Source organism: Vicugna pacos, chromosome 7 (genome assembly GCF_048564905.1).
Source record: "Vicugna pacos chromosome 7, VicPac4, whole genome shotgun sequence".
In the NCBI taxonomy this organism is placed as follows: domain Eukaryota; kingdom Metazoa; phylum Chordata; class Mammalia; order Artiodactyla; family Camelidae; genus Vicugna; species Vicugna pacos.
The window spans coordinates 13,601,376-13,625,944 of NC_132993.1; the positions used below are offsets into that span (position 1 = coordinate 13,601,376).

The 24,569-nt window shown below is 39.4% G+C and overlaps 1 protein-coding gene across 2 annotated transcripts in view; it reads left to right on the forward strand.

Annotated features, from left to right (window-relative positions):
- Positions 1-18,465, forward strand: part of SVOPL (SVOP like) — a 60,902-nt gene extending 42,437 nt beyond the window's left edge. For both annotated transcript variants that reach the window (XM_072965397.1, XM_031674614.2), the window contains 2 exons: positions 16,017-16,130; positions 17,826-18,465. In XM_072965397.1, coding sequence (XP_072821498.1) covers positions 16,017-16,130; positions 17,826-17,837 — 126 coding nt within the window. In that variant the 3' untranslated portion in view covers positions 17,838-18,465. The remainder of the gene's footprint in view (positions 1-16,016; positions 16,131-17,825) is intronic.
- The last annotated feature ends 6,104 nt before the right edge of the window (positions 18,466-24,569 follow it).

A 24,569-nucleotide genomic window follows, 5' to 3' on the forward strand; every position in this document is an offset into this window, starting at 1 on the left:
TGCTTAGCATCCTGCCTGGGGAGTTCTCAGCTCTTTACAGTTAAAGTGTCCACACTTCTATGCCCCTATCATCTGTAAAATAAAGATAAACAATAGCACCCACTACATAATTTGTTCTGAGTATTAAATGAGATTAATACCTGCAAGGCACTGAGCCCAACATTTGACACATAGTAAGCACTTAACGGTAGCTGGTAACGATAACGATGCTCAATAACGATCAAGGCCAAATGCTAGATATTCATATAAATATCCCTCAATAACAAAGATACTTTGAGCTCAGGCTATTTCAATCACTATGCAGTCGGAATGCTTTGCTTTCCTCACCAGAATTGGGATGGGAAGGTAGCATCTGGAAAGATTTGCTTGTTCCTAGGATATTTGCCTGGGTTTTGGGTGGGACGAGCTGCTCCAAATAGACAGTAGAGCTTGGTGTCACTCCCAGGAGGCGCTCAGTCTGTGTACCCTTGGACGTGGTTCTCTGACTTCAGTGCATATCAGATCGTCCAGGGTCACTTGATATCGTGAAGACTCCAGGACTTCACCCGGAGATTCTGATTCTGCACATGGGACCATGCCTACAGTTTTAACAAGTTCCCAGAGTGAATCTGATGCCATTGGTCTGTGGACCAGTGAGAGGCACGGCCATCAACAGGGACGATACCAACGGGGAGACAAGCTCTACTTTCACTTAATTCTTCTTCCTTCCCTTCCCCCTGCCCTTCCCCATCCCTCTCTCCTCCTCCTCTTTCTTTTGTCCTTCATTTTAGGAACTTACTTTAGTGACCCATTTGACAAGGTATTTTCAGAGTAATTCTCTACAAATTCTAGGTACCCTCTTACACAGTTTGGCAGTTAGAATGCCAAAAAGGACTCCGTGAGCCACAATCTATATTTGATAGAATAGAATCGAGAATTTATCCCAGTTCAACATTCAGCCAGCATTTTCTGCACGCTTACTCTGCCTGGCCTGGTTCTAGTTCTGTTTATTTGCAGCAGTAAATAAGCCAGACCAGGTTCCAAGTGGTGTGCTGGTGCTGGCTTGCTCTGGCTTGTGAAAGTCGATGGCTAAATTTTCAAGAAGTTATTTTGCAAGAAGTTATGGCACACTGTAGCTTGAAATTAGCATGGTGGTAGTAAGTATCCCAAGGCCATAGGCAAATGGGTGTTTTGGGAAAGCCTGTTAAACATTTGACAGTGTACCACAAGACTCCTACTCTCAGGAGACTCACTTTCAAGTTAGTTACTTTACACGTAGGTAAACAATTAAGATGATTCAAATAATTTGAATTATCTTTGTATCTGTAAAGCACCCATCTTGAAAGGAAGTTGGAAGGAATGATAATGAGTAAAAGGGGTGACAGTCATTTAAAAGGCAAAGCTTCATTTTAGCCAATATTTTATAAAAACTATAAATGGGATATAGCCTTTAAAAAATTGTGAATCACTATATTGTACACCTGTAACTTATATAATATGGTACAGCAACTGTACTTCAGTGAAAAAAATTATTTAAAAAAAATTTAAAAATGACAGGGCCTCTCTGGGAAGGTGACATTGAAGGTGAGACCATGAAGTATGAGATGTTAACAACTTGTAAAGGGAAACAGCATTTCAGGTGGGATGACAGCTGGTCCAAGGTCCTGGAGGTGGGAAGAGATTGATGGGTTCTTGGGATAGAAAACAGCCGAGGCGAGCACAGCACGGTGCGGAGAAGCACAGGGAGAGGGTGTGCCTCAGAGTCATCCTGAGGGCTTTGGCCTTTTTTTCTTAGTGGGAAATAATTGAAGAGGTTTAAGCAGTGACATGATCAATTCTGCATTTTAAAAAAAGCACTCTAGTTGCTAAATAGTGAATTGGCGGGGTACTGGGAGGAGCAAGGGTTGAACAAGCTTATCATGAGACTCTCATTTCCCATTGCCGTGTACTCACAAGAAGAGGGAGGTTTCCGAAGTTTTGAAAACCCTTTCTCCTACAGTATAAAGATACAGGAAAACAGTACATTAAAAATTTAAATTTCTGCCCGGGGTGAGACAAATACTACACAAGGATGAAAGACAAACCTTTATCTTTCAAGGGTCTCAAAAATACCCTAACTGAATTGTCACAGCTGAGCAATGATTTCATTGTCCTATTGAATAACCGACCCTCTCCAGAAGCATGGAAACAATCCATGCATAAGATGACACACAATTAAACAGGTTAACGGGAATTTTAAAAAATCTATCCATTTCATAGTTTCATCACTTAATTTCTAGTAAGCAATAAACTTAGAAACTACACTGTCAAAGATAAAGCCAGACGTTAACGCGGGAAGGATAGACTTTAGTAATAACTGTTGCAATAGGGAGAGGAGTGCAGTGAACTGAATTTATCTCTGTACACAGCTGACTGGGCTTTTTAAAGGGAGAACGGGGATTAGCACAAGTAGAGTCTCAGGAGAGAACGGGGAATGAAAAATTGCAAAAAGCGAGAAGAGACGCTCGATCCATGTGAAACCCGGACAGGGGCCCTATTTTCAGGTGTTGATTGGAACAGACTACTCTTTTTGGCAGCCTGGTGTTTCCTCAGGTAGGCACTTGATGGATGGCGAGGGCCACCTAGGGGTAGGGTCTTGAGCTGTTAGAAACTGAGTATTTGTCCAAATCCTTACCGATCATGGTTGACGCCTAGATGAGAAGAGGCTTAGAAAAGCCTGGCTAGAGTTTGGTCAAGGAGAAAGTTTTTGTCAGTGTCAAGTGTGCTTCATAAAGACATTTGTGTTGATTGTATTTGCAGTGACTTAAGAGATTTTCCAAAGGCAGTTTTGACCACATGTGATTTTTCCTTCCACACTGAAAACACAAAAATTAAAACTAGAAATAAAATTTTACTAAGTAATATTTTACTAGAGATAACAAATGTTTTAATGAAGCTCTTATAGTATATCTAAGCATATGTACACATAAATCTGCATATACAGTTTACCCAGATATGATCATAGTTCATATGCTTTTTTAATTGAGATAAAATTGATATATGTTATATTAATTTCAGGTGTACAACATAGTGATTCCACATATATATTACAAAATGATCACAATAAGTCTAGTTAACATCCATTACCATACAGAGTTATACATTTTTTAATGAAAAATTGTAAGATTTACTCTTAGCAACTTGCAAATATACAATACAGTATTAACTATAGTCACCATGCTGTGTATTACATCCCTATGACTTATTTATTTTATAACTGCAAGTTTGTACTTTTTGATCCCTTTCACCTGTTTTCACCCCACCCCCTGTCTCTGTCAATCACCAATCTGTTCTCTGCATCTTCAAGTTTGTTTTAGATTCCATAAAAGTCAGATCATCCAGTATTTGCCTTTCTGTATCTGCCTTATTTCACTTAGTGTAATGCCCTCAGAGTCCATCCATGCTGTTGCAAGTGCCCGGATTTCCTTCTTTTTGTGGCTGAATAATATTCCACGGTGTATATACATACCACATTTACTTTACTATTCATCCACTGATGGACACACAGGTTGTTCCCATGTGTTGGCTGTTGTAAATAATGCTGCAATGAACATGGGGGTGCAGATACCTCTTTGAGTTAGTTTTTTTGTTGTTGTTGCTGTTCTTTTAGATAGATATCCAGAAGTGGAATTGCTGGATCATATGGTAGTTCTATTTTCACTTTTTTGAGGAGCTGCCATACTGTTCTCCATAGTGGCTGCATCAATTTATATTCCAAGAGTGAACGAGTGTCCCCTTTTCTCCACATCCTCAGCAACACTTGTGACCTCCTGCCTTTTTGATGATAGCCACTCTAACAGGTGTGAGGTGATGTTGCACAGTGGTTTTGATTTGCATTTGCCTGATGGTTAGTGATGTTGAGCATCTTCTCAGCTGCCTGTTGGGTATCCCTATGTCATCTTTGGAAAAATGTCTATTCATATCCTATGCTCATTTTTAATTGAATTGTTAGTTTTCTTGTTACTGAGTTGTATGAGTTCTTTTTATATTTTGGATATTAATTCCCTTATCGGATATATGATTTGCAGATACTTTATTCCATTCAGTAGGTTGAATTTGACGGTTTTCTTTGCAGAGATTTTTAGTTTGAAATAGTTTCACTTGTTTACATTTGCTTTTGGTGTCAAATCCAAAAAAAAACAAACAAAACCCCCCCCAAAAACCAGGAAGACCAATGCGAAGGAGCTTACCACCTTTGTTTTCTTCTAGTTTTGTGCTTTTGGGTCTTATGTTGAAGTCTTTAATTTTGTGTTGACTTTTATGTATGTTTTAAGACAGTGGTCCAGTTTCCCCAGCACCATTTATTGAAGAGACCGTCCTTTTCACTATGTGTGATCTTCGCTTCTTTGTCATAAATTAATTGACCATAAATGCATAGGTTTCTGGGCTGTCTATTTTGTTCCATTGATGTATATTTCTATTTTTATGCCAATATCATACTGTTTTGGTTACTATAGTTTTGCAGTATGTTTGGAATCAGGAAGCGTGATGCCTCCAACTTTGTCCTAATTCTTAAGATTACTTTGGCTATTTGGGGTGTTTGTGGTTGCATACAAATTTTAGCCTTGTTTGTTCTATTTCTGTGAAACGTGACATTGGAATTTTGGTACAGATTGCACTGAATCTGTAGATTGCTTTGGATGGTATGGGCATCTTAGCAATATTAATTCTAATTCATGAGCACAGAATATCTTTTCACTTATTTGTGTCTTCAATTTCCTTCATCAATGTCAGAATTTCACCTCCTGGTTAAATTTATTCCTAGGTATTTTATTCTTTTTGATGCAATTGTAAATGGGATTTTTTTCTTAATTTCTCTTTGTTAATAGAAACCCAGTGGGTTTTTATATGTTGATTTTGTATCCTGCCGTTTTACTGAATTCATTTATTGGTCCTAACATTTTTTTGTGTGGAATCTTTGAGGTTTTCTATACATAATGTCATGTCATCTGCAAATAGTGACAGTTTTACTTCTTCCTTTCCAATTTGGATGCCTTTTATTTTTCTTGCCTGATTGCCCTGCCTGGGACCCAATACTATGTTGAATAAGTGGCTAGAGTGGACATCTGTGTCTTGTTCTTGATGTTAGAGGAAAAGCTTTTGACCAATGAATATAATGTTAACTGTGGGCTTGTCATATGAGCTTTATTATGTTGAGATATGTTCCCCCTATTCTCACTTTGTTGAAAGTTCTATCATGAATGATTGTTGAGTTTTGTCAAATGCTTTTCTGCATCTATTGAGATAACCATGATTTTTAGTCCTTCCTTTTGTTAATACGGAGTATCTCATTGATTTGCAGATGTTGAACTATCTTTGCATCCCTGGAATAAATCCTGCTTGATTATGGTGTATGGTCCTTTTAATATATTGTTGAATTTGGTTTGCTAATATTTTGTTGAGGATTTTTGCATTTCTGTTCATCAGGGGTGTTGTCCTGTACTTTTCTTTTCTTGTGACATCCATATCTGGTTTTGGTATCAAGGAAATGCTGGCCTCATAAAATGAGTTGGGAAGTATTCCTTTCTCTTCTGTTTTTTGGAAAAGTTAGAGAAAGAGTGGTATTCTTTAAATGTTCCATAGAATTCAACAGTGAAGCCATCTGTTCCTGGACTTTTGTTTGTTGGGAAGTTCTTGGTTACTGATTCAATCTCCTTACTAGTAATTGGCCTGTTCAGATTTTCTATTTCTTCATGATTCACTCTTGGTAGGTTGTATGTTTCTAGAAATTTATCCATTTCTCCTAAGTTTTCCAATTTGTTGGTGTATAATTTTTCATAGTGGTCTCTTATGACTCTTTGTATTCCTGTGGTATCAGTTGTAATGTGTCCTTTTTCATTTCTGATTTTGAGGTTTTTTTTCTTAGTGAGTCTAGCTAAAAGTTTGTCAATTTTGTTTATCTTTGTTAAAAAAAAAGCTCTCAGTTTCATTGATCTTTTCTACTGTCTTTTTAGTCTCTATTTCATTATTTTCCACTCTGATCTTTGTTATTTCCTTCCTTCTACTAACTTTGAGCTTCATTTATTCTAATTCCTTGAGGTGTAACCATTGGGTTATTTATTTTATATCTTGTTTCTTGATGTAGGCATTTATTGCTATGAACTTCCTTTCAGAGTTGCTTTTGCTGCATCCATAAGTTTTGTTGGTGTTTTTTGATTCTCTGAACTTTTCCTTCACCCATTGGTTGTTCTGTAGCATGTTATTTGTTTGCCACATATTTGTGAACTTTCCAGTTTTCTTCTTGTAATTGATTTCTAGTTTCATACCATTATGATTAGAAAAGATGCTTAATAATGATTTCAATCTTCTTAAATTTATTGAGACTTCTCTTGTGGCCTAACATGTGATGTATCCTGGAGAATGTTCCATATGCATTTGTGAAGAATGTGTATACTGTTTCTTTTGATGGAATGTTCTATATAGAGCTGTTAAGTCAATCTGGCCTAATGTGTTGTTTAAGGCCAGCATTTCCTTATTGATTCTCTGTCTGGATGACTTATTCATGGTGAAAGTGGGGTATTAAAGTCCCCTATTATTGTATTGCCATCTGTTTCTCCCTTTAGATCTATTAATATTTATTTGCTTTGTACATGTATGTGCTCCTATATGGGTGCATAAATATTTACAAATATTATTTCCTCTTATTAGGTTGACCCCTTTATTATTATGTAGTGGCCTTCTTTGTCATTTATTACAGTCTTTCTCTTAAAGTCTCTTTTATCTGATGAAAGTATAACTACTTCCATTTGCATGGAATATTTTTTCTATACTTTCACTTCCAGTCTACGTGTGTCTCTATATCTGAAGTGAGTCCCTTGTAGGCAACATACAGATGGGTCTTTTTTTTTTTTAATCCATTTAGTCACTCTGTCTTTTGATTGAAGAATTTAGCCCTTTTACATTTCAAGTAATTGTTGATAGGTATATACTTACTGCCATTTTTTTGTTGTCTTCTGCCCTTTTTCCTTGGTTTATTTCTGTTTCTATGGCTCTCCCTTTGTGATTTGATGATTTTCTGTAGTGGTACAGTTGGATTCATTTCTCTTTTTTTTGTTTATCTACTACAGGTTTTTGCTTTGTGGCTACCGTGAGGCTTACATAAGACATCTTATAGATACAACAGTCTCTTAATTTGATAGCAACTTAAGTTCAAATTCTTTCTAAAGCTCTACATTTTTATTCCCCACCCACATTTTATGTTCTTGATGTCACAATTTACCTGTTTTTATCTTGAGTATCCATTAACAAATTATTGTAGTTATAGTTGTTTTTACTTCTTTGGCGTGGGGCTGAGGGAAAGCACAAAGATGGCATCTGCCAGCCTCCCAGGTCTCTGGAGAGGATTATAGTTGGCCCCTAGATGTGTGTTTAATTAGAAGCCTGCCTCTCAGGTTGCAACTGTGAAGAGAAGCTAATAGGCCTCTTTTCCCCAAAGAAGGTGTTTCAGTCTGCTGGGTCTCAACTGCTGTGCTGTGGGGTATAGCTGGTTAAGAACTCTTTCTCTGTTTATTGCATTCTTGTGGGACCTACAAACATAAGCCCTGCTGGCCACCAGAACCAGGTAGTCAAGGGCTGTCCCCTGGCAGTAGCCACAAAAATGGTGGGGCACCACACATGTGCACAAGTGTCTTCCTGGGAGATACCAGAGGTCTGGACCAAGGCAGAGGGAGAGTGCAAAGTTGGTACCTGCCAGCTTCCATCTTTGGAGAGTATTCCAGTAGACAACTAGATGTATGTTAAAGTGGATGCCTGCCCCATAGGGTGATGCCTTAAAATAGACAAATAAGCCTCTTTCACAGAAAGACTGGCTGTGTTTCAGTGGGCTGCCTCTGCCCTGGGCCCCAGGTGAGCAGCCAGGTGAGTCCAAGTGAACCTGCCAAAAATAATGCTCAGTTTGCTTTAGCCTTGTCTCATGGATGCAAGCCCCGCTGGCTTTCAAAACTAGATATTTTGAGGGTTCATCTCTCAGGTGCAGGCCTTAAAAGCTAGGGTGCCAGATGTGGGGTTCCCTCCTCATGGAGAAGCTCAAGGTTGTGAGTCCCCCTCTTACTGTGGGTCACTGAACTGGGCAGGGGATGTTCATGGTAAGATTGTGTCTCAACCTCTCCTATCCATTTGGATGTGGGTTTGTTTGTTTGCCCAATGTGTAGGAGCCACTCAGCTAGTTTTTGAGTTTCTTTCAGAGGATATTGTTTTGTATGTAGCTGTAGATTCAGTGTGCCTGTAAGAGGAGGCAAGTTCATCTTGAACCTGGACCTTCATGGACTTTCTATAGCCTGCTTTTGGCATGCAGCAATATGTTTCAGACATTTTTCATGGCGATAAAGATAAAAGTCAAGCCCTTTTTCTGAAAATGCCATTATACTTACATTCCAAAAGTTACTTTCAGTTGCTTTGTCATTTCTGTGTTAAATGCCTAGACTATTTGATATTTATCTATTATAAACAACAGTTAGTAAACATACACACAAACAACCTTTGTGTGTATGTTTTTACCCAACTATGCCATTATCTCTTCAGGATAAATTCCTAGAAATTGGATTGGTAGGTCAAGGGGTCTGCTCGTTTTCCATTTTGATACACTGTGCTAAAATTCTCTTTGGAAGGTTGTGCCAATGTGTTCGGCCCCACTGCTTCATACATTTGCCCACTGGTTTTGTTTGTCCTTTTCATCTTTGCCAGTCTTAACTGTCAATAAATCTTTGTTACTGAAATTCATCTTCCTTTGATTAGAAATGAACCTGAGGCCGACCTCGTGGCACAACGGTGCGCGTCTGACTCCAGAAATGAACCTGAATGTTGTTTTCATATTTTAATTGGGTGTTTATCTTTTTTAGCTTGCTCATTCAGGTCCCTGTCCATTTTTCAGTTTGGTCTTTAAGACATTGATTTGTGAGAGTCCTTCATATACATAAATGATTTTAATCATTTGTCTGACATACTGAAAGTATTTCCCAATTTTCCATTTATCTTTCATTCTTTTTTATGCTTTCCTTTCTCTGTACAGAAACCGAAAGTTCATAGACATTCAAATTTATCAATATTTTCCTTTATAATTTCTGGGTTCTGCGATTAGAATGATGAGAATACATAGCTCTTTTCTTTCAGTCCTTCTCTGGCCTTGTCTTTTTTGGGGGAAAGGGTGCATAACAATAAACTTTCTATTGGAAAATAACATACATATAAAAGTGCCAGATCATAAGTGTACAGCTTGATCGTTTTCACCAGGTGGAATGCATCCCAGATTCTGACCGAGAAATCCCTGATGTGCCGTCTTGCAGGCCATCGTAGTATGGAAGTGTGAGGTCTGATGCAGGAAGCAGACGTATGATTTCCTAAATGGCAGGCCAGTTGTCCCTGAACTATTTATTGAATAACCTCCTTTTTACTCTTGGATTAGAAATGTCTGCTTATATTCCCATAATTACCCGGTCTATTTCTAGCCTTGCTATTTTAGTCCACTGATCTGTCTGATTTCGTCACTGTCATATTCTTTGTTAGTCACATAGGGTTTATATACATTTTTCAAAACCCCACCTCATTGCTTCTCTTTCTCAGATAAGTTTTAGGATCATACAGTTGCAATGTGCTTCCCTTGTCTGCCCAAATCCTATTAAGATTTTAATTGTTAATTTGTTAAATGTATCAGTTAGCATAGGAAAAATTGGCTTCTTTTTTCTCAGTGCTGTCTTCCCATGTAAATACAGAATGAGGTTTTTCTCTCCATTTGTTCAATGTTCCTTCTCTGCTCCTTGCTGGATTTTATTTTCTTCAAATAGGTCCTGTACATCTTGTTAAGTTTATTCTTAGGCATTTTAAGGCTTTTATTTCAAATACATTGTTTTCTTTCATTATAACTTCCAATCTAACATCCTAACTAATTATTTGTATTGAGAGAGGCTATTCAGTTTTTGGTCTGTTGATTTTCATACAGCCGCCTTACTGAGCTCATTCTTATGGTGATGGGTTTTCATTTGAGACTTGAGTTTTTCAGGTTTATAATTGTATCTGTTCTGTGATTTCCCTCTGTCTGCCCATGTCCTTTGGGTCCACATTTTAACATTAAGATTCCATAGCTTACAAACTGTAAAGCGAATGCCACTGAGTCTCTTTCTTCTTCTTTCCAGTCAAACTACTTAGTTAAAAAAATTTCTCTTTAATCTTGTGTCCAAGAGGTAATTAGATTTTTATTTATCCTTTTTTTTTTTTTAAAGTGGAGGTATGGGGGATTGAACCCAGGACCTTGTGCATGCTAGACATACACTCTGCCACTGAGCTATTCCCTCCTCCTTGGTCCAACTACTTAAAAGGGTTGTTTTTCTTCACAGTCCTTATTTCCTTCCCCACCACCAACCTGGCTGCCGCCATCCCAACTCCACCAAAATGCATCTTGATGAAGTCTCTGAGACCTCCCAGTCTCTAACTCCAAGCTGTTTTAACCCCTCACCTCGCGGGACCTCCCCCTCACTGTGAGTCCTGAAGGCCACACCTCCGCGCTCCGTCCCCATCCGTCACCGCGCGCCTTGCGGTTGCTGCCTGCGTCTGCTGCTGCTCCTTCTCAGTCCCTCTGTGATGCACCTTCCTCTACTCCTTTATTACTGGCAATTCTTATTGCTCAATCTTAGACCCTCATCTTTTCATTTTACTCTCCACTTAGGCGATTTCACCATTCTTATGACTTTAATTATCAACTGTGCTCATGACTTCCAACTTTCTGTCTCTAGACTAGGCCTTTCTTCTGAGCAGACATCCATCTGTCCCCTCAGCACTTCTGCTGGCATGTCTCAAACTCATCTTAAATTCACCATGTCCAAAACTAAAATGACGTTTCTCCCCAAAGCCGCCACACTTCCTCAGTCTCCACCCGTGCGGGGCATTGATGTCCAGCCCACAACTGTCCTTCTCTGTCCCCTTCTCTCTCAGCATCATAGCTGGTCCCCAAAGCCATGTGGATTTAACACCCTAATAGACGCCAAATCCTTAATCTTATCTCCTTTCCCACCGCCAGCACCACTCTGCTTCAAACTTCCAGCACCTTTTGTTGGACGGCTGAGTAGTGTCCTGCCTGGTCTCCTCCTGGGTGAGCCTCCGTCAGCGCATTTTCCTTACTGCATCCCAGCCGATCTCATACTGTTTTTGTGCTTAAACCCTTTATCCTCTTGCCCTTGTCCTTCAAAGATCAAGACCAAAACCCTCAACATGGTTTCCAGGGCTCTAGCAGTGAGGCCCCCATCTTGCACTGCTACCTGCTTGTAAAAACTCAAATACAATGTGTAACTGAGAAAGGAAAAATTCTCTAATTCTATCACCAGAGATAGCCACTATATCTTTTAGTGGTTTGGAGTATATTCTTCCAGATGCTTTTTTATGCATATATTATTTGTCTCTCTTGGTGTATCTGTGTACAGTAATAGACCAGTGCTGTACACATATGCTTGTGTGGATTATACAGAAAGGCTTGTATATATGTAGATATACTTACTTCCATGAATATCTACATCATTCAGTGTAGCTACGTGTATGGTCACCTGCAGAAAGATGGCACTCCCCCTATTTGGGGTCAGATGTCAAGACTGATGACATGTAGACACACCAAGAAGGTATGAGAGGTTTCCTGCTTAATTACATAGTTGAGGTCTCTGGGAGAGCGGGAAAGCCCTCTCAGGCAGGAGGGAAATGGCCTGAGAGAGCAGGCAAGGGGACTGGCTGGGGTTTTTCTTGCGGTCAGGGTGAGGGTTCCTGCACTAGGGCAGAGGCTTGTGTGGTTTGACTCTCCTGCTGGCACCAAAGGATGAAGCACCCAGGCTTTCGTATCAGTTTGTCCAGAAATTGGGGTACAAGGGGCAGAGGGAGGGACAAGGTTCAAAGGCTGTCAGCAGTCAGCAGGCGGAGTCACACTCCTTTTTACACTAGCTGAGCACATATGTAGACAGGCCTGTGCTCAAACATACACACACGCACACACATCTATCCACACGCATCTACGTATATTTACATATTGCAACTGCCTTTTCTCATTAGTAATCATTTTATGTTAGTACGTGTAGAGCAACCTTGTTCGTATAAGTAGGCGTGTAGACTCCCATTGCAGGGATGTGCATGGTTAGACAGCCATCACCTGGTTGGAGGAGTTTCTATGTTCTTTCTTTCTGCTTTTATAAACAATGGGGCACTAACATCATGCACACACCTTTGTACCTGTGCAACTGTGTTAGTCACTGAGCTCTTTTATGCTCCGAATACTGTACAAACCAAGGTCCCAGATTCTTTGAAGTGACATTCTAGTGGAGAATGGACAAGGGACAGTTTGCTAATATGTTTGATATGATTAATGATATAAATACATGTACAACAGGGAAAGGAGAGAGTGACGGGGGTGGGTCTGCTATATAGGGTGCTTAGGGAGGGCGTCTACAATATGGCAGAGACATGGGAGTGACAATGGAGTATGTCTAAGGAAGAGCATCCTTATGTAGAAAAAGTCTGTTGAATAATTTTTAGGTCAAAGGTGTACATATTTTAAACTATGATGGATCTTATCAAGTTATTTTTCTTTAGAAAATTTACACACTCCTTGATATAACCTTATTATTAACACATTCTTAAACAAGCGTCCCTGCTTCCATCATCACCAGATGCCCCCTTTTTAAAAAACTTTTTCAATATGGTAGACAATAAATTGTATCTTAATTTGCACTTTGATCTTAGTAAGGCTGAACATCTTTCATCTGTTTAGTATCCATTTGTATTTTTTTGTAAGTTGCTCATTTATGTGATTTGCAAATTTTCTATAGGCCATTAGCTATTTATTTACTACACTATAGATACCTTTTCATTGCTTGTGGTCTGCCTTATGATGCTATTCAAATTTTTGGCATATAAAACTTTAAAAAATTTTTGTAGTCAATTTACTAATTATTTTCACTTAAGGAGTTAGTGTTTTGTGTCACTTAATGGCCTTCATCACTCATTAAGCCACATCTCTCAGAATATTCCTAAAACATCGAAAGTTCAAAGGCTTTCAATGTTTTATCTAAAACACTAAATTCTTTAATTTATTCACAATTTATGCTGAAGGCCTGAGGTAGGGATCCAGCTTTAAAAAGCAACAAAACAATGCTGGGCTGATTGTTCCAGACGATTAATCACCCTTTTGTCTGGCTCCCCTCAATTGACTCACCACGCTGCTGTTACAATACGCCAGATTTCCAGCTCCTTGGGCCTGTTGTGTGACTGACTGTTCCAATGACCTGTTTTGGCACGGATATCACACTGCCAACGACTGGAACTCTGTTTAGTGCCTCTTAGGCTAGTAACCTCCCTCAGACTCCCTCACTCACGTTTCCAGAAGTTTCTTGATTTTTCTTAAATGTTGATGCTTTCATATTAACTTCACGATCAATTTTTTACCCCAATCGACTCAAAACTCCTACTGGGATTTTGATCAAGAATCTGTTAGTTACTATACATTACTTTGAGAACTTTTTTTTTAAACCCTGCCTTTTTCTAAGAACTAAACAGATTTATTCCATTTTTTATGTCCCTTAGTAGAGTTTTCATTTTCCTCTTATATGTCTTTTATATTTGTTTACTCCTGAGTATTTTATTTTTGTTCCTACTAGGTATGTCCCACAAACCTAGTATGCTGTATTTTTATGACATTCAATGTTAGTTTTTATTTTTCTTGAGACTTTGACCCGTGGATTGTCTAGGAGTGTTTGGAGATTTTGCTGTTAACTTTGTTATTTCTAGGGTTGATAACCATTTTAGTCAGAGATCACATTCTATGATTTCTATTCTTTTAAATCCTGTGAGGTTCATTTTATGGCCCAGAATGAAGTCTATCCTGGTGAAGGTCAACGGGTGGAAAAGAATGTGCGTGCTGCTGTCTGCTGGGTGGGGTGTTCTGTAAAGGTCGATGAGATCTGTTGGTTGATGTGATGACGTCATAAAGTCCTATATCCCACTGAATTTCTGTCCAGTAGTTCTGTGAATTGTTGAAGTCGGGGCATTGGAGTCTCCAAATACATGTAGATTTCTCCTTTCAGTTTTTACTGAAAGGATGTGATTTGAAGCTCATTGGTGGATCAGTCTTTAGGATTGTTGTCTCATTGGATTGAACCTTTTATCGTTATGTAATATCCCTTTTCGTCCTTGGTCTGGGCTGATTTCTAGAAGTAGAGATGACACAGATCTTTGTTTTGGTACAGTGAATCTGGAGTGGGGCCTGAAAATAAGCATTTCAACAAAATTTTCATCTAAGGTTTTTTTGGGGGGGGGGCACTGAGGGGCGATGGAATTGCTGGGTCAAGCAGTAGTTGTATTTTTAGTTTTTTGAGAAACCTCCGTACTGTTTTCCATAGTGGCTGCACTAATTTACATTCTTACCAGCAGTATAGGAGGGCTCCCTTTTCTCCACATCCTCACCAACATTTATTTGTGTTATTTTTGATGAAAGCCATTCTGATGGTGTGAGGTGATACTGCACTGTGGTTTTGATTTGCATTTCCCTGGTGATGAGCGATGTTGAGCACCTTTCCTGTTCATGTGCCTGTTGGCATTCTGCATTTCCTCTTTGGCCAGATTTTTATAATTAGGTATTACTCAGAGATCTTGCTTGCAAACAATAGACATTGACTTTGGTCAACTTAGACAGAAAGGAGTTTATTGGAAGAACATCCCGTAACACTGACCGGACTGCTAGAGTCCTGCAAGGAAGCAGAGCCCTCTATCCCTAGGAAGCAATTGCTCTCCCTGATCCCAGCTGGTGGAGCGGTTTTGTGACATAAACTCAACCCATCAGGGTCTGTCTCACATAACCTCAGACTGTGAATCTGGCGCAAAGGATATGAAGTAGAGAGAGTGGAGAATTCATCCTGCTGGTGGTGAGAATTTTGGTGTCAAAACAGAAGTGGCAGCCGTGGCGGAATCGATACCTGCCTGACTGTGTCTGGTCTCCGTTAGGTTTCTGCCCGTTTTGAGTCTGGTTTCCCAAACTTCTGTTTGGGGAAGATTGTAACTTATTTTGGGAGGTAAAAATCAGTAAGGAATGCCTATTACTTGCCAGGTCAACTACAAAATAGTTAATGTGGTTAACATCATGTGTTCTGTTTGCCTATGTGGCAGGGATCTTTCTCTAACTTTGGACTAGTCACTTAGCTCCTACTCTAGGCTCAACTGTAAAATGAAGAGGTTGGGCCAGACCAAATGGTTTCTAGGTGTCTCCCAGCTGCAATATCCTGTGACTCTAGAGAGCCTTCCTTCATCCTTTCAGTTAACCATCCTTACGAGATTAGTTGACAACTTCCAAGTGCTTGGTTTTTTGCTAACTTTGGGTACAGCCCTAGGGAAACTGATGTGTGAGGTGGAGGGTGTAGACTAGCCAGTATCAGGATGAGAAGACCCAGGCTAAAGGAGATTATTCAGATATGTAAATTGGCAGAAATCCACTGCTTAGTGTCCATTTTCCACAGTAAGTTTTGACTGGTTGTGACCCATGAAGCGTCATGAACGCAGACATGTTATCATTTTAGAGGCTATGAGATGACATCTACTCCCCCAGAACTTCCTCCTGGTTCATCCTGGTCAGAACTGAAGAGGGAAAGTAGACTTTTGGCAGAAGTGGTACTGCATGAAAGGAGAGGGCTGGTTACAAGTTAAGCAAAGTGAATTGGTATGAAAAGGCTGGGAAAACAGGCGGATAGGGTACAGCTTTGCTCTGAAGATGCCCGAGGGGTGGGTGCAGGGAGATGTCTAACCTGGCCAGTGCATGTAGATGTCACTCCCACCTCGTGGGAGAGTCACACAAAATGCCTACAACAGTTTGGCCCAAATAAATAACAGATACAGGATGTTAGGAAAGCACAATTTGCAGAATGGGTGCAAAGCACCTTCATTTATGTATCTGGTGAGGTGAGTCCTTATTTTCCCTTTGACATAAAGGTCAGTTTAAAAGTGACTGGGGCACAGCAAGCTGAGTCGTTCCTTGTGGTTTGCAGGTTCTTATGAGTGCATCCTTCCTGGGGGCCCTGTGTCTCTTCTCATCTGTCTGTGTTGTGTGTGCCATTTCTGCATTTACCCTCCCCATTGAGACCAAAGGACGGGCCCTGCAGGTAGGTGACGCAGGAGTCTCTTAAGTATTTGCAACTAACACTTTTTGACCAAAGGAAATTGGTCAAACTTGGAGTATGGGAGACATGATGATGCCCAATGCCCAAGTCTGTGCTAACACAATGATAGATTTGTTTAGTGGGTTCCAATAGAAAAACCGGGCAGCCAGTGTTCCGGCATGTGACTTTGAGCAGCAGTTAATGCCAGCTACTTCAAAACTGCTTTCTGTAAAAGCTGTTGCTTGAACAGGGACTGGAATGAATAATACTGTTGACACCTCAGCTTTCTACTCTTCCCACTTTGCTGTCTGGATGTAAGCACTGCGGCAGAGCTGAAGGTGGCCAGAGGAGCAGGAAGAGCCATTTGCATTGCCTGTAGGACCACGGGGTCTTTACTGCGGGTCCAGCTACCCTTCCCCTAGTTCTGTCGGCTGCCTGTGGTAAGAGTGGGGTCAAAAACTTCAGCACTGCCCCAGCACTAAGTCAGTAGACACTGCTCACTCTGCTTCACAAAGTTCCTAAGAAAGGATACCTCAAAAGTGTAAGAAGGCGTGTTTCCAGGGGCAAAGTTGTACCAGAGATGGCCTCTCCTAGCCCTCTGCCCTTGTGGTTGGCTCCCTCACACAGTGTAGGTGGTGGCCCTTTGTCTCCGTGCCTTAAACACAAAGCTTGTTACCGGTATGAAGGGTGTGTGAGTGTGTGTGCATACGGGAAGCGGGGAGAAAAGGATTGTCACGTCCTTCACATGGATGAGGAAACTAAGGCAAAGGGAAGTTGAGTAACTTGCAAAAAGGAACACATTAATACACAGTGAGACTGGGATTTAAACTAGATTGCAAAATTAAGTGATGCTAACTTGTAGGCCAGTTTTCCATAGTGCTAGGATTTTTCCTTTTTGTGTATTGCTACATCTTTAAAGAAAAAGAAAAAAAGAAACCTGGCTCACCACCCAGCATGCTTTATGGATTTCCAGTTCAAGCCATATCCACCTATGAAAACCATGCCCTCTTCTGTGGACTGGGACTTGGTTTTAGCATCTTAGTGAAAGTATTTTCCATGTCTGTTCACAAGACTTATTAGTATCAGTTCCTTACAACTTTAACATGTGTCTCCAACTGGATGGGCATGTAGCCCTTGATGGCTCTGCCACTCAATGAATATGCCACCGGGCAAATCTTAAAAGGAGAGTGTGTGTGTGTGTGTGTGTGTGTGTGTGTGTGTGTGTGTGTGTGTGTATCGCAGTGTTGTGAGCACTTAACGTATGAAACTATCTGGTGACTGAGACAGTTAAACTTCCCTGTTTAAAACATGCCAAAAATTTAAACTTTCAACAGCACAGACAGCATCCCCAGTAATTTGGATGAACCAACCTGTCAATGGTTTAATAGTAGTAACTCTACTTTATAATTACTCTAAGAAACTCTTACTTGGTTAACCTGGTGAACAATCAAAAAACTTTTGAAAGGATATTTATAATATGATTTTTTTTCCTGAATGATGTCTGTACTGCACTAGAATGCATTATAAAGCTACCACTGCCTTGTCAGGTACACCGAGGTAAATGCTAGGATCTAAATTCCTTAAGTTTATTGAAGAACCTTCTATTACTAGTTTTTAGTGCCAGATAGCTGAATATGAATGGCAAAGACTTTTTAAAAAATTAAATGTATTGATCTATTAAATCATTTCTTGTTTCAGCAAATTAAATGAAGGCCTGCAAACCTATGTCTACTGGAGAAGAAAAATGCATCTTACAAAGAGCTCTGGCACATTTTTAAAAAACCTGGTTTAATTTCTGTATGCTACTTGGTAATTATGAAACTGATGACCTATTTTTGAAAAATAAGGTGGCAATTAAGAAACTGATTACATATTTTTAAAAAATAAGGCACATGAGAATGAAGTGGGTTAAATGTATATATATTGTAGCACAGGGAAAAGATCAAAAGAGAACTCTTATAAAACATACCTTAAAGTTGGAAAGGTGTGTAGAGATGGGAAGGGGGAAGTGGCATTTATTCCTTGACATCAAGTCTGGTAGTGTTTATGTATCTTCTCTGAGATGTTTTTTAAAGCTGGTAAAAAGAAATCTTTATTGCGATGTAATTCACATAACCTAGATGTACCCTAAAATGTTCAATTAAGTGGTTTTAGTATTTCTGAGCTTTTATTCATTCATATAAACTTTTTCTCATGAGGTTTATAGCAAAAGCTGGATTGAAATTTTGTAGCTGAAACATGAATTTGAGGTGGTATCACTAAAATTAGCATCCTTAAATTGTGACCTCCATGTTTATTAATGCAAATTGCTTATTCATAAAATAATACACTTAATTCATTTGAGACTTGTATATGATAATCAAGAAGCTGGGGATAAACTTTTCCCCAGTCCGTTTCTACTAATTTCATTGATTGTAATTGCATCATGGGAATCAGATTCCCCCTGCAGAATCAGAGCACAGCAAGCTTTTCTACACCATGTACTTAAATGCCCTTTGTGCAACCAGTTGCACGCATGACATCATACCTGTGCGCACAGGTATGCTGTGGCAGGAGAACGTTCAAGTGTTTACATTTGGTCTTTTACTGCTATTCAGGCTTATTGTGAAGACTTCTGAAACTGGGGTCCCCAAAGCCTTGATTCACCTTTCACCTCCATTTTGAAAGGAAAAGCACTGCCAGCATGAAGTATCCCTGAGCTAGCAAACTATGTGCATGAGCGGGTCACTCCTCTGTGGACCACGAATGGCTTCAGGTCAGGAACCCTTTTCTGTCAAGGGCCAGAGTTAACATCTTAGACTTGGGCTACATGTGGTCTCTGTCATAGCCCCCGCCACTTCCCCACCCCCAAAATGTAAAAAACATTATTAGCTCTTAGGCTGTATAAAAAAGCAGACCATAGGTTGAATTTGGCTGACAGTTTTGTTGAAATAAGTTTTTAGGTCTAAGATGGACCCACTCCTGTCTGGGGGCCACATCAGCAAACCAAAACTTTAATAACTTCCGTGTCCCTGTAATGCTCTGCTTGACCGGAAAGTGCATCCAGCCCAAACACTAAGCCAACTCTGGGCTCTACCCTTACCTCCTTGCTCCTATTCTCTGTCCTCCTGCCTTCAGCCCCACGTTGCAGTTCTTTGGGGCCTCTGCAACTGGAGACAGCCTGCTTCATTAAGTGTCAAAGTTTGGATTACCTAAACTGTCATCTTTGATCATCTTTAACAGTCTCTGGCTTGATGAGGATGGGATCCAAAGCTGACTGCTAGTGGCTTTGGGACCAGACACACAGGTAAGGAGCCCACTGAACTCTTTGATTTTACTGTTGCTTTCATCAAAAATGAGAGCAAGTTGCTTTTGGATTTGAGCTCCGTTCACTTGTATACAGCTCTGATCCAAACTTTATGTAAGGGGGATATATATATATATATATATATGTGTATGTATATATACACACATATACACACACGTGTGTATATATGCATATAAAAAATATATAGTTCCCAGAAAAGTTCCAGGACAGCTGTACTGGGAGCCCATAAGGGGTAGCAACAGTAAGTAGTATAAAAAGCCATTAGAGTGCCTACTACTTTTATAAAGAAAGCTTCTCATTCAAGAATTAAACAGATCAATTGCTAATGGGAATCTTGAAGCCAAAACCACAAGCACTTAAGAGGTATTAGAACACTCGCCACCTGAATCTAAGACTCTTGTGCTAAGCTGTCATGGAACAGTTTAGATGTACACTGTGAAATACCAAAAAACCCCAACCTAGCAGTACATCCCTCTCAGATATTAATTTGCCTTCCAGAGACCTCAGGCTTAGCTAAAGAAACGGGATCCTCAAGTTTCAAAGAACCGAGTACTCCACTTTCTGGCACACTTGCTTATTTTATGTCTACTAATTGTGGTCCTGGAAGATATAGACATTACTATTTATTTAAGAATTGCACTTGAAAGTAAGGGTTCCCAAATCAACAACCAGAAGGGGATACCTATTTTAACTGGGGTTCAGGCTTCAAAATTCCAAAACAACTTCATTGAAAGATTCAATGCAAAAAGCCAATGAAAAATTGAAGACACAAAACAAGTCTCTACGACTGATGTGACTCCTACAACTCCCTCTATGCTCCTTCGCCTGAGGATACTGTCTACTACTAACTGAACAGCCTTTCCACTCTAAAGAGACAAGACCGAAGACAAAGGTCCATTAAGTTAGTTTTAAAATTGCAACAGCTCCAGAGCCACAAATTAAGACAATACCTGCCCCCGCCAACTTGAACACCCCCGTATCTGCTTTCAAAGGCGGGCTCCCATATGGGCCCTTCCAGGGCTGATGGGCCTCTAAGGGATTCTCTGATAAATTGCTACCAGTTATTTCTTTAAACAAACAGTCCAGGGGAAACTAAAAACTAATGAAATATCTTGTCAAATTCTGGTAGATACCAGAACTTACACTCTTTACTCTTAGCTCCACTCACTGGAGTCTAGAGGATGAGATCCTAGGAAAACTGGCAGAAGCCAGCCAAAGTGAGAAATCTTACCGAAGTCAGCTCTTCCTGATCCCTGTAGTTCTCCGTCAAGAGACACATCTCACGTTCTTTCCTTTCCAACTTCAAACTCTTGGGAATTTGGTTTTGGGGAACTCCTTGCTTATTGATCCTTTCTCTCCCAGGGATAGCTATTGCCCCCTTGTCTTTCGTCCCGAGAACTTGCCTTTCTACTGCTGGCACATGCAGGTTGTTGGTTCTTGTGTACATAGGCAGCTCAACCATCAGGCCCCCCAAATATGGTCTGATGGGAATGTGGGTCGCATCCCATTTGCAGCTAGGGGCCGACCAACTGTTGCGGCTCTCAAGCTCTTCTTTCTTTTGGCTATCTAGATCTTGGGAGGGTTGTTCAGTAGTGCCAGGAATATTTACTGTTTGTCCAGGCTGAAAGGACTGTTTCTTTTTCGTTTTGTGTGTGTGTAACTTTACGGTCAGAAGTTGGCTAAATTGGAAGCTGATATTGAGAACCTGATAGAAACTTTTGAGGTCTTTTCTCCCCAAGCTAAAAGTGAAACTATGTACCCAGACGGGAGAAAAAAAAAATCCCAAAGACAAACAACTCTAAATCTAGAACACAGGAATCTTTTGATTTCTAGCATAGTCGAAGATCTTCCTGATATAAAGCAGCAAGATGAAGACAATGTTGCTGGGTGGGGGGGTCAGCCCCTTGATTCTTTGAGGAATTACAAACAATTGTCCTTGTCTTACAAACTAAGTCTTTAACAAGACCAGAAAAATCCTACTTATCCTTTTTAATAATCCCAAAACCTCTGCCCTATTCAAAAGGCTTATAGGGATTGTAAAAGTTCTAGATTTAATAACAAAAATTCTTCTTGGAGGAAGCTGCATTCCAACTTCAGGAAGGTAATTCTTTAAAAAAAAAAAAGAAAGAAAGAAGGGGTGGCTATTGGAACTAGGTAAATGAAAAATATTAAAGTTGTTTCTAGTATTTGTGAAGACTTAAGACATCTGAGCAGGTAACCTTAATTCACTCTATCTGGCAGAAACACAACTTGGATCCAACTGTTCTTTTATAATCTAGTGGCTAAAACTTTAACACGAGCTGTAAGATCTGTTCACATCCACGTGTTTATGGACGTGAGTTTCTTCTACTTCTAGATGGTATTGCCAAAATTTGTGATGAGCTCTATTTAATTGACTTAAAGACAAACAAAAGTTTATATAACTCAAGTATACTTTCAGAAATATAGAAACTAACCCAAATGTTTTTCAAGTTCATGTGACCTAGGATAATCTTTGATTAAAAAAACTTAGTTTGTTGGTTTAATTAAAATAGGCATGTCTTTAGAGTCATCAACATTAACATATTGTGGGTAAATTAAATAGGTAAATTTATAAATGAGCTTTTCAATAATAATTATGCTTTATGTTCTGTCTACTTAAAAACTGTTTCCAAACTTTTTTTATAACTTGAAACCTTATAACTTATACTGAGATAAACTTAATGACGGCTATTTACTGAATACCTAGATCATCCCCAGGTAAGAAAACACTGAAACATTAACTACTGAACACAGGCTTCCTTTCACAGAAAATCTGAAAGATATTTGGGTCAATTATTGAACATGTTTTGTACCATGCTGAAAAATTTGTGAGGAAGGTATTTCCAGAAATCATGGAACAACTTATAAGTTCAATGATTCACAGAATGCTAGCATAAAACAGTACACAGTTGCTTACTTAGGGGTTAAGAAGTCTAATTTATATAAATAAAGGGAAACAGCTCTGTGCCATGAAAGTAAGATGTGTTTTTGTTAAGGGAAAAAGTGATTTTATCCTGAAGTAAAACAACTGATTTTTCCAGAACATGAGAGAGAGGCAAAAAAAAAAAAAAAAAAAAAAAAAAAAAAAACCCCCAAAATGGATATTAAAAAAAAAAGTTGTAGGTGGTATGTGGAGAATGAATCTTAGAAAAGGAATTTTATGTGAGGTTAAGCTGACTGATTGGAATGGAATTTTTTTTAGTGAGTTTTCATATCAAAACTCTGATGCAGAATTAGAATTTCTCTGTTAAAAGTTTTCTTATATTACTGGTCTGCTCTTAATAAGAAATTAGAAAGTTTTCTCATTACCTTTTGAGTAATCTGCCTAGAAAACAAATCCTCGGTTATACCAAAATAACTTATTGTGCTTCATGTTGTCTTTATTAGGTCTTTGATTACTTATGGAAACTCAGTCTTCAATATTTAAAAAAGCAAAAATTTAAAGGGGGAGGGTATAGCTTAGTGGTAGAGTGTGTGCTTAGCATGCATGAATGAGGTTCCTGGGTTCAATCCCCAATACCTCCATTAAAACAAATAATAAATAAAACCTAATTACACCCCCCCCAAGAAAGAGCTAAGTTTTTGTTGTTTCTAAAACTAACTTTCTATATTTGATTTTGAAGTCACTAAATTAACTGGATATGTTTAGCAAACTTGCCAAAAATCAAATTCTAAACGAAGTCCTTCTGACCTCGAATTAACTCTGGCGTTTTTCAGAAAACCATTGGAACATCTCAAAAGATTTGTTCTCTCTCCTTATAAAAAGAGAAATGTTAAACCAATGAAGCTAATTTAGTAAGTTATATAGGAAGCACTGTCAAATAAGAAGTGATGTTTAACATTCTTAGGTTATATTTGTATGGGTATGTTATTAATATGTGTTCCAGAAATTGAATTAAATTAAATATGTACTGGTACAATGTTGAAATAATTCATTATTACCTTAGATAGATGAATGTCTACCATTTTATCTCACAGAAATAACCACATCTTCTTATCAATTCCAGAACTGAATTCTTGTCAGATCTTTAACTGTGGGTATTTTAAAGTCTGTCATTTACAGACAGTTATTGTTTTACTCTGATCCTTTTGCAAAAATGAGATTCATGCAAAGTAACCTACAAGTACTCTTCACCACTGACACTTCAAGTCACATTTCAAGGTGTCAAACCTTGGACGCACATGACACGACTGATGAAGGCTCTACCTGACATCTGCTTCTGTGTAAACATGGGAGACCTCAAAAGGAAACTGCCTAGGAAGAGAAGCAGCCCACATTAAGGCAGACTGCTTTCTCCCGAGATGCCAGATCAAGAATGATTCCCTTTCCTCCTTCCCTCTCTGACCATCTTTTCCCTAATTCTTATGCCATGAAGGTCTTCGATTCTTTTGTCTACCTTGTGCTCGGCCAGGCCAGGGCAAAGGGAAGGCTATTACTCACATGTCTCAGGCCATTACACATTGAGTGTAATCTAACCTCCAACCAATTGTTAGGTTTACCGTAATGCTGGCATTTAGGATTTGTTTGTTCTTTCCACCCATCACAAACTTACCCCTGATTGCCAATGCCTCAGTGTCTCTGGTACAAGCCCACTGGATAAACACTTCTGGAGAAGTACAGACACAACTACATGAAATACATAAACAGGCCAACGGGTTTAAAGGAGTATCTCTGTCTTCCAGATCATTTCTTGACTTATTTGATTCTAGCTGGTCTGGGACATGGAAGCCCTAGCTCAGAAACACTCTCCAAACCATGAGCATTATTTTGATGCTAGTGATGATTGTTTCCCTAATATGCCGTGTTCCCACAAAAGTTTTAAATGCATATTGGTAGCCACTGACCAGCCAACAGCTCGTCTGACCAAAACAACCAGAACAGAAGAACATAACTAGCGACAAGAATACAAGCCTGACATCTCTTCTGAATGCTACCCTGAGACCCAAAGAGGAAATGGTAACTCAGTCACACTGAGAGTCACTGGTATTTTTGATCAAAACTCTCAAATGGCCAAGAGGATGATCAAAATAAATTTCTAGGCCCAAGATGGAACCACTCCTGTCCGGGGTGCCACATCAGCAAACCAAAACTTACATTAACTTTCACGCCTCTG